This window comes from Oncorhynchus masou, chromosome 20, assembly GCF_036934945.1.
Source record: "Oncorhynchus masou masou isolate Uvic2021 chromosome 20, UVic_Omas_1.1, whole genome shotgun sequence".
NCBI classification, from domain to species: Eukaryota; Metazoa; Chordata; class Actinopteri; order Salmoniformes; family Salmonidae; genus Oncorhynchus; species Oncorhynchus masou.
The window spans coordinates 30973414-30984551 of NC_088231.1; the positions used below are offsets into that span (position 1 = coordinate 30973414).

At 43.7% G+C, this 11138-nt stretch overlaps 1 protein-coding gene across 2 annotated transcripts in view; it reads left to right on the forward strand.

The window, feature by feature from the left end:
• The window catches only part of LOC135507251 (annexin A5-like), a 32625-nt gene extending 26579 nt beyond the window's left edge, over positions 1–6046 (forward strand). For both annotated transcript variants that reach the window (XM_064926847.1, XM_064926848.1), the window contains exon 13: positions 5652–6046. In XM_064926847.1, coding sequence (XP_064782919.1) covers positions 5652–5714 — 63 coding nt within the window. In that variant the 3' untranslated portion in view covers positions 5715–6046. The remainder of the gene's footprint in view (positions 1–5651) is intronic.
• Positions 6047–11138: the final 5092 nt, after the last annotated feature.

The window sequence follows — 11138 nt, forward strand, 5'->3', positions numbered from 1 at the left end:
CTCTGCTATACAGGTATATACTGAATCTCTCTCTGTCTCTGCACTCTGCTATACAGGTATATACTGAATCTGTCTCTGTCTCTGCACTCTGCTATACAGGTATATACTGAATCTGTCTCTGTCTCTGCACTCTGCTATACAGGTATATACTGAATCTCTCTCAGTCTCTGCACTCTGCTATACAGGTATATACTGAATCTCTCTCTGTCTCTGCACTCTGCTATACAGGTATATACTGAATCTCTCTCTGTCTCTGTCTCTGCACTCTGCTATACAGGTATATACTGAATCTGTCTCTGTCTCTGCACTCTGCTATACAGGTATATACTGAATCTGTCTCTGTCTCTGCACTCTGCTATACAGGTATATACTGAATCTCTCTCAGTCTCTGCACTCTGCTATACAGGTATATACTGAATCTCTCTCTGTCTCTGCACTCTGCTATACAGGTATATACTGAATCTCTCTCTGTCTCTGCACTCTGCTATACAGGTATATACTGAATCTCTCTCTGTCTCTGCACTCTGCTATACAGGTATATACTGAATCTCTCTCTGTCTCTGTCTCTGCACTCTGCTATACAGGTATATACTGAATCTCTCTCTGTCTCTGCACTCTGCTATACAGGTATATACTGAATCTCTCTCTGTCTCTGCACTCTGCTATACAGGTATATACTGAATCTCTCTCTGTCTCTGTCTCTGCACTCTGCTATACAGGTATATACTGAATCTCTCTCTGTCTCTGTCTCTGCACTCTGCTATACAGGTATATACTGAATCTCTCTCTGTCTCTGCACTCTGCTATACAGGTATATACTGAATCTGTCTCTGTCTCTGCACTCTGCTATACAGGTATATACTGAATCTCTCTCTGTCTCTGTCTCTGCACTCTGCTATACAGGTATATACTGAATCTCTCTCAGTCTCTGCACTCTGCTATACAGGTATATACTGAATCTCTCTCTGTCTCTGCACTCTGCTATACAGGTATATACTGAATCTCTCTCTGTCTCTGCACTCTGCTATACAGGTATATACTGAATCTCTCTCTGTCTCTGTCTCTGCACTCTGCTATACAGGTATATACTGAATCTCTCTCTGTCTCTGTCTCTGCACTCTGCTATACAGGTATATACTGAATCTCTCTCTGTCTCTGTCTCTGCACTCTGCTATACAGGTATATACTGAATCTCTCTCTGTCTCTGTCTCTGCACTCTGCTATACAGGTATATACTGAATCTCTCTCTGTCTCTGTCTCTGTACTCTGCTATACAGGTATATACTGAATCTCTCTCTCTGTCTCTGTCTCTGCTATACAGGTATATACTGAATCTCTCTCTCTGTCTCTGCACTCTGCTATACAGGTATATACTGAATCTCTCTCTGTCTCTGCACTCTGCTATACAGGTATATACTGAATCTCTCTCTGTCTCTGTCTCTGCACTCTGCTATACAGGTATATACTGAATCTCTCTCTCTCTCTGTCTCTGCACTCTGCTATACAGGTATATACTGAATCTCTCTCTCTCTCTGTCTCTGCACTCTGCTATACAGGTATATACTGAATCTCTCTCTCTCTGTCTCTGCACTCTGCTATACAGGTATATACTGAATCTCTCTCTGTCTCTGTCTCTGCACTCTGCTATACAGGTATATACTGAATCTCTCTCTCTCTCTGTCTCTGCACTCTGCTATACAGGTATATACTGAATCTCTCTCTGTCTCTGCACTCTGCTATACAGGTATATACTGAATCTCTCTCTGTCTCTGCACTCTGCTATACAGGTATATACTGAATCTGTCTCTGTCTCTGTCTCTGCACTCTGCTATACAGGTATATACTGAATCTCTCTCTCTCTCTGTCTCTGCACTCTGCTATACAGGTATATACTGAATCTCTCTCTCTCTGCACTCTGCTATACAGGTATATACTGAATCTCTCTCTCTCTCTGTCTCTGCACTCTGCTATACAGGTATATACTGAATCTCTCTCTCTCTGTCTCTGCACTCTGCTATACAGGTATATACTGAATCTCTCTCTCTCTACCTCTCTCTCTCTCATTATTGTTGTTGTCTAATTGTCTTTTGGTAAATTTCCACACTACTTTCCTTCCATCTATAGTATTTCTTAATGTTACTCAGTTCCTTTGGCTTTGGTGCCTCATGATTGAGTATAGCTCTGTTCAAGTAGACTGTGATTTTGCTGTGATCTGATAGGGGTGTCAGTGGGCTGACTGTGAACGCTCTGAGAGACTCTGGGTTGAGGTCAGTGATAAGGTAGTCTACAGATGAGAGAGATGAGATGCCCAGAGATGAGCTATGGGTGTACTTACCATAGGAGTCCCCTCGAAGCCTACCATTGACTATATACAGGGCGAAGTATTCAGACCCCTTGATTCTCTCCCACATGTTGTTATGTTACAACCTTATTCTTAAATGGATTCAATAGTGTTTCCCCTCATCAACCTACACACAATAGCCCATAATGACAAAGCAAAGACAGGTTTTTAGAGATGCTTGCAAATGTATAAACCAATTTAAAAACTGAAATCACATTTACAAAAACAGAACTAGTTGCATCCTTTCTGATTTTCTCTTATTTAGCATATTGTTGATAAACACATTTATGCAACACCCAACGCTCCCGTGTGAAAAAGTAATTTACACTCAATAACTGGGTGTGCCACCAATAACTGCAATGACTCCAACCAAACACTTCCTGTAGTTGATCAGTCCACCTATAGCTGCAATGACTCCAACCAAACACTTCCTGTAGTTGTTGATCAGTCCACCTATAGCTGCCATGACTCCAACCAAACACTTCCTGTAGTTGTTGATCAGTCCACCAATAACTGCAATGACTCCAACCAAACACTTCCTGTAGTTGATCAGTCCACCTATAGCTGCAATGACTCCAACCAAACACTTCCTGTAGTTGATCAGTCCACCTATAACTGCCATGACTCCAACCAAACACTTCCTGTAGTTGTTGATCAGTCCACCAATAGCTGCCATGACTCCAACCAAACACTTCCTGTAGTTGTTGATCAGTCCATCTATAGCTGCAATGACTCCAACCAAACACTTCCTGTAGTTGATCAGTCCATCTATAGCTGCAATGACTCCAACCAAACACTTCCTGTAGTTGTTGATCAGTCCACCTATAGCTGCAGTGACTCCAACCAAACACTTCCTGTAGCTGTTGATCAGTCCATCTATAGCTGCAATGACTCCAACCAAACACTTCCTGTAGTTGATCAGTCCACCTTTAGCTGCAGTGACTCCAACCAAACACTTCCTGTAGTTGTTGATCAGTCCATCTATAGCTGCAATGACTCCAACCAAACACTTCCTGTAGCTGTTGATCAGTCCATCTATAGCTGCAATGACTCCAACCAAACACTTCCTGTAGTTGATCAGTCCACCTTTAGCTGCAGTGACTCCAACCAAACACTTCCTGTAGCTGTTGATCAGTCCATCTATAGCTGCAATGACTCCAACCAAACACTTCCTGTAGTTGATCAGTCCACCTATAACTGCAATGACTCCAACCAAACACTTCCTGTAGCTGTTGATCAGTCCATCTATAACTGCAATGACTCCAACCAAACACTTCCTGTAGTTGTTGATCAGTCCATCTATAGCTGCCATGACTCCAACCAAACACTTCCTGTAGTTGTTGATCAGTCCATCTATAGCTGCCATGACTCCAACCAAACACTTCCTGTAGTTGATCAGTCCACCTATAGCTGCAATGACTCCAACCAAACACTTCCTGTAGTTGTTGATCAGTCCACCTATAGCTGCAATGACTCCAACCAAACACTTCCTGTAGTTGTTGATCAGTCCATCTATAGCTGCAATGACTCCAACCAAACACTTCCTGTAGTTGATCAGTCCATCTATAGCTGCAATGACTCCAACCAAACACTTCCTGTAGTTGTTGATCAGTCCATCTATAGCTGCAATGACTCCAACCAAACACTTCCTGTAGCTGTTGATCAGTCCATCTATAGCTGCAATGACTCCAACCAAACACTTCCTGTAGTTGATCAGTCCACCTTTAGCTGCAGTGACTCCAACCAAACACTTCCTGTAGCTGTTGATCAGTCCATCTATAGCTGCAATGACTCCAACCAAACACTTCCTGTAGTTGATCAGTCCACCTATAACTGCAATGACTCCAACCAAACACTTCCTGTAGCTGTTGATCAGTCCATCTATAACTGCAATGACTCCAACCAAACACTTCCTGTAGTTGTTGATCAGTCCATCTATAGCTGCAATGACTCCAACCAAACACTTCCTGTAGTTGATCAGTCCACCTTTAGCTGCAATGACTCCAACCAAACACTTCCTGTAGCTGTTGATCAGTCCATCTATAACTGCAATGACTCCAACCAAACACTTCCTGTAGTTGTTGATCAGTCCACCTATAGCTGCAGTGACTCCAACCAAACACTTCCTGTAGTTGATCAGTCCACCTATAGCTGCAATGACTCCAACCAAACACTTCCTGTAGTTGATCAGTCCACCTATAACTGCCATGACTCCAACCAAACACTTCCTGTAGTTGTTGATCAGTCCACCTATAGCTGCAGTGACTCCAACCAAACACTTCCTGTAGTTGATCAGTCCACCTTTAGCTGCAGTGACTCCAACCAAACACTTCCTGTAGCTGTTGATCAGTCCATCTATAGCTGCAATGACTCCAACCAAACACTTCCTGTAGTTGATCAGTCCACCTATAACTGCCATGACTCCAACCAAACACTTCCTGTAGTTGATCAGTCCACCTATAGCTGCAGTGACTCCAACCAAACACTTCCTGTAGTTGATCAGTCCACCTTTAGCTGCAATGACTCCAACCAAACACTTCCTGTAGTTGTTGATCAGTATCTCACTTCGCTGTGGAGGAATTTTGGCCCACTCTTGCATGCAGAATTGCTTTAACTCTGCAACATTTTTGGGTTTTCAAGCATGAACTGCTCGTTTCAAGTCCTGCCACAACACCCCAGTTGGGATTCGGTCTGGACTTTGACTAGGCCATTCCAAAACATCAAATTGGTTGCTTTTGAACCATTTTCATGTAGACTTGATTGTGTGTGGATCATTTGTCTTGCTGCTCTTCAGCAAAGCATCCCCAAACCATCACTCTACCACCACCATGCTGGACCGTTGGTGTGAGGTTCTTACTGTTGAATGCACTGTTTGGTTTTCCCCAGGCATAATGGGACCCATGTCATCCCAAAAAGTTACGCTCATCTGTTACTTTCCTCCAAGAGTCTTGATGATCACCCACGTGCTTCCAGGTGCTTCCAGGTGCTTCCACGTGCTTCCAGGTGCTTTTTGGCAAACTTGAGTCAACTTTTTGGATGACATGGGTCCCGTTATGCCTGGGGAAAACCAAAACTTCTAGTTTCTGATCAGACAGTCTTTCTCTGTCTCTCCCTCTCACTGTACCTGTATCTCTCTCTGCCACTCCTACCTCTACCCAGCCTCTCCTACCTCTACCCAGCCTCTCCTACCTCTACCCAGCCTCTCCTACCTCTACCCAGCCTCTCCTACCTCTACCCAGCCTCTCCTACCTCTACCCAGCCTCTCTATGGACTTCACATAATGGTCTGCTTCTGTATGTGTGTGTTCCAGGGAGATACCTCTGGTGACTACCGTAAGGCCGCCCTCCTGCTCTGTGGCGGTGACGACGCGTAACCGTGGTGATGATCCCTGAAGGAGCGGTACCTGGAGAGACCTCCTCTCTGAATGGCCCCTCTAGCTGTCAATCACTCTCTGAGTCCTGTGTAACCCAATAGGAGAGCTCTGCTGGCCACGGTGCAGCACTGTGATAGGTTATGATGGGTTTAATCCTGTGTGTATCTGTAGCTAACATCCTTAAAGCTTCACTCTGCTTCATATCTACATCACTACAGTCATAATAATGCTGCAAGTCATGTTTTACTATCAGTTATATAACAACTAAAGACTGTTCATGTTTTTACTGTTTGTAAGGCAACACTGAAGACATAATAAACATTTTGACAGCAGGTTTGTAGTGAGACGTGTCTGTCTGTGTAGTGAGACGTGTCTGTCTGTGTAGTGAGACGTGTCTGTCTGTGTAGTGAGACGTGTCTGTCTGTGTAGTGAGACGTGTCTGTCTGTCTGTGTAGTGAGACGTGTCTGTCTGTCTGTGTAGTGAGACGTGTCTGTCTGTCTGTGTAGTGAGACGTGTCTGTCTGTCTGTGTAGTGAGACGTGTCTGTCTGTCTGTGTAGTGAGACGTGTCTGTCTGTCTGTGTAGTGAGACGTGTCTGTCTGTCTGTGTAGTGAGACGTGTCTGTCTGTCTGTGTAGTGAGACGTGTCTGTCTGTCTGTGTAGTGAGACGTGTCTGTCTGTCTGTGTAGTGAGACGTGTCTGTCTGTCTGTGTAGTGAGACGTGTCTGTCTGTCTGTGTAGTGAGACGTGTCTGTCTGTCTGTGTAGTGAGACGTGTCTGTCTGTCTGTGTAGTGAGACGTGTCTGTCTGTCTGTGTAGTGAGACGTGTCTGTCTGTCTGTGTAGTGAGACGTGTCTGTGTAGTGAGACGTGTCTGTGTAGTGAGACGTGTCTGTGTAGTGAGACGTGTCTGTGTAGTGAGACGTGTCTGTGTAGTGAGACGTGTCTGTGTAGTGAGACGTGTAGTGAGACGTGTCTGTCTGTCTGTCTGTGTAGTGGGACGTGTCTGTCTGTCTGTCTGTGTAGTGGGACGTGTCTGTCTGTCTGTGTGTGTGTGTAGTGAGACGTGATGCTGTAGCATGTAAATAATATCCCCGTAATCTGTAACAGACATAAAAGTAGCTTTGCACACTTTGTCTTCTATTTGTAGAGGACAAACATTTCCTGTTTCTATAGAGGAAGTCTAGCTTGATTTTGTTGTTGACGTTTACAAAGTTGGTCAATATGCATTTTAACAGATAGTTTATCCCCCAGCCATATCCCTAAGTATGCAGAGACCTGGCTCATTCGAGAGCCAGCTCGTAAGTGCAAGTGTGTTTTCAACCAACTTTTTTCGACCTATTAAAAATCATTAACAGTGCAGCAGTGTCTAACAGGTGATATCGAAACAATTCCACAACAAAACCTAATATCTAACAGATTCCACCAGAATAGTTTATTTGTTCAGGCTTAACCAATTCCAAGTAGGCTATTTTGCAGCATAAAGCTAATTTTGCTGTTGGCGTTTGAAGAGTTCGTTCACTTTATCCCTGGCAGACTTGAAGCTCCTGAGTTCCCTCTGTCTCCATCACAGTCACATGATGGAAGGATTGGCGTGAATTAGTAGCCGAATGGGGGTGAGGTGTGAGAAATTAGCTCATCCACTTAGCAAGGCACAACACAAACAGTATTATCGGTTTTCACACCTTCGATTCGTCTGACAAAGGATAAATACAGCTAATCAATTAGCCTGGTCTAGACAAAGGATAAATACCGCTAATCAATTAGCCTGGCCTAGACAAAGGATAAATACCGCTAATCAATTAGCCGGGCCTAGACAAAGGATAAATACCGCTAATCAATTAGCCGGGCCTAGACAAAGGATAAATACTGGTAATCAATTAGCCTGGCCTAGACAAAGGATAAATACCGCTAATCAATTAGCCTGGTCTAGACAAAGGATAAATACTGGTAATCAATTAGCCTGGTCTAGACAAAGGATAAATACTGGTAATCAATTAGCCTGGTCTAGACAAAGGATAAATACTGGTAATCAATTAGCCTGGTCTAGACAAAGGATAAATACCGCTAATCAATTAGCCTGGCCTAGACAAAGGATAAATACCGCTAATCAATTAGCCTGGTCTAGACAAAGGATAAATACTGCTAATCAATTAGCCTGGCCTAGACAAAGGATACATACCGGTAATCAATTAGCCTGGTCTAGACAAAGGATAAATACCGGTAATCAATTAGCCTGGCCTAGACAAAGGATAAATACCGCTAATCAATTAGCCTGGTCTAGACAAAGGATAAATACCGGTAATCAATTAGCATGGCCTATACAAAGGATACATACCGGTAATCAATTAGCCTGGTCTAGACAAAGGATAAATACCGGTAATCAATTAGCATGGCCTATACAAAGGATAAATACCGCTAATCAATTAGCCTGGCCTAGACAAAGGATAAATACCGGTAATCAATTAGCCTGGTCTAGACAAAGGATAAATACCGGTAATCAATTAGCCTGGTCTAGACAAAGGATAAATACCGCTAATCAATTAGCCTGGCCTATACAAAGGATAAATACCGGTAATCAATTAGCCTGGCCTATAAAAAGGATAAATACCGCTAATCAATTAGCCTGGCCTAGACAAAGGATAAATACCGCTAATCAATTAGCCTGGCCTAGACAAAGGATACGTATGGAATCATGCAGTAACCAAAAAAGTGTTAAACAAATCAAAATATATTTTATATTTGAGATTCTTCAAATAGTCACCCTTTGCCTTGATGACAGCTTTGCACAGTCTTGGCATCCCTAGCCGAGTCCTCAGCACGTGGAGCCGATGCGAACTGGCTGGCTAGTTAGCAGTGGTGCGCGCTGGTGGCATTTCAATCGGTGACGTCACTCGCTCTGAGACCTTGAAGTAGTGGTTCCCCTTGCTCTGAGACCTTGAAGTAGTGGTTCCCCTTGCTCTGAGACCTTGAAGTAGTGGTTCCCCTCGCTCTGAGACCTTGAAGTAGTAGTTCCCCTTGCTCTGAGACCTTGAAGTAGTGGTTCCCCTTGCTCTGAGACCTTGAAGTAGTGGTTCCCCTTGCTCTGAGACCTTGAAGTAGTGGTTCCCCTCGCTCTGAGACCTTGAAGTAGTGGTTCCCCTCGCTCTGAGACCTTGAAGTAGTGGTTCCCCTTGCTCTGAGACCCTGAAGTAGTGGTTCCCCCTTGCTCTGCAAGGGCCGTGGCTTTTGTGGAGCGATGGGTAACGATGCTTAGAGGGTGACTGTGGATGTGTGCAGAGCGTCTCTGGTTCGCCCCCCCGGGTCGGGGCGAGGGGACGTAAAGTTATACTGTTACACATGCGCAGACCAGCTGGCAGACCATGTGGGGACAGACATGCTTCAAGAGGGCCACCATTGTTCCTGTACCCAAGAAAGCTAAGGTAACTGAGCTAAATGACTACTGCCCCGTAGCACTCACATCTGTCATCATGAAGTGCTTTGAGAGACTAGTCAAGGATCATATCACCTCCACCTTACCTGACACCCTAGACCCACTCCAATTTGCTTACTGCCCCAATAGGTCCACAGACGATGCAATCGCCATCACACTGCACACTGACTGAGAGACTGAAAAACAGCTTCTATCTCAAGGCCATCAGACTGCTAAACAGCAATCATTAACTCAGAGAGGCTGCTGCCTACATTGAGACCCAATCAATGGACACTTTAATAAATGGATCACTGGTCACTTTAAACAATGCCACTTTAATAATGTTTACATATCTTATATTACTCATCATGTGTATATACTGTATTTTATACCATCTAGTGCATCTTGCCTATGCCACTCGGCCATCGCTCACCATATATTTATATGTACAGTGCCTTGCGAAAGTATTCGGCCCCCTTGAACTTTGCGACCTTTTGCCACAATTCAGGCTTCAAACATAAAGATATAAAACTATTTTTTTGTGTAGAATCAACAACAAGTGGGACACAATCATGAAGTGGAACGACATTTATTGGATATTTCAAACTTTTTTAACAAACTGAAAAATTGGGCGTGCAAAATTATTCAGCCCCCTTAAGTTAATACTTTGTAGCGCCACCTTTTGCTGCGATTACAGCTGTAAGTCGCTTGGGGTATATGTCTATCAGTTTTGCACATCGAGAGACTGAATTTTTTCCCCATTCCTCCTTGCAAAACAGCTCGAGCTCAGTGTGGTTGGATGGAGAGCATTTATGAACAGCAGTTTTCAGTTCTTTCCACAGATTCTCGATTGGATTCAGGTCTGGACTTTGACTTGGCCATTCTAACACCTGGATATGTTTATTTTTGAACCATTCCATTGTAGATTTTGCTTTATGTTTTGGATCATTGTCTTGTTGGAAGACAAATCTCCGTCCCAGTCTCAGGTCTTTTGCAGACTCCATCAGGTATTCTTCCAGAATGGTCCTGTATTTGGCTCCATCCATCTTCCCATCAATTTTAACCATCTTCCCTGTCCCTGCTGAAGAAAAGCAGGCCCAAACCATGATGCTGCCACCACTATGTTTGACAGTGGGGATGGTGTGTTGTGGTTGATGAGCTGTGTTGCTTTTACGCCAAACATAACGTTTTGCATTGTTGCCAAAAAGTTCAATTTTGGTTTCATCTGACCAGAGCACCTTCTTCCACATGTTTGGTGTGTCTCCCAGGTGGCTTGTGGCAAACTTTAAATGACACTATTTATGGATATCTTTAAGAAATGGCTTTCTTCTTGCCACTCTTCCATATAGGCCAGATTTGTGCAATATACGACTGATTGTTGTCCTATGGACAGAGTCTCCCACCTCAGCTGTAGATCTCTGCAGTTCATCCAGAGTGATCATGGGCCTCTTGGCTGCATCTTTGATCAGTCTTCTCCTTGTATGAGCTGAAAGTTTAGAGGGACGGCCAGGTCTTGGTAGATTTGCAGTGGTCTGATACTCCTTCCATTTCAATATTATCGCTTGCACAGTGCTCCTTGGGATGTTTAAAGCTTGGGAAATCTTTTTGTATCCAAATCCGGCTTTAAACGTCTTCACAACAGTATCTCGGACCTGCCTGGTGTGTTCCTTGTTCTTCATGATGCTCTCTGCGCTTTCAACGGACCTCTGAGACTATCACAGTGCAGGTGCATTTATACGGAGACTTGATTACACACAGGTGGATTGTATTTATCATCATTAGTCATTTAGGTCAACATTGGATCATTCAGAGATCCTCACTGAACTTCTGGAGAGAGTTTGCTGCACTGAAAGTAAAGGGGCTGAATAATTTTGCACGCCCAATTATTCAGTTTTTGATTTGTTAAAAAAGTTTGAAATATCCAATAAATGTCGTTCCACTTCATGATTGTGTCCCACTTGTTGTTGATTCTTCACAAAAAAATACAGTTTTATATCTTTGTTTGAAGCCTGA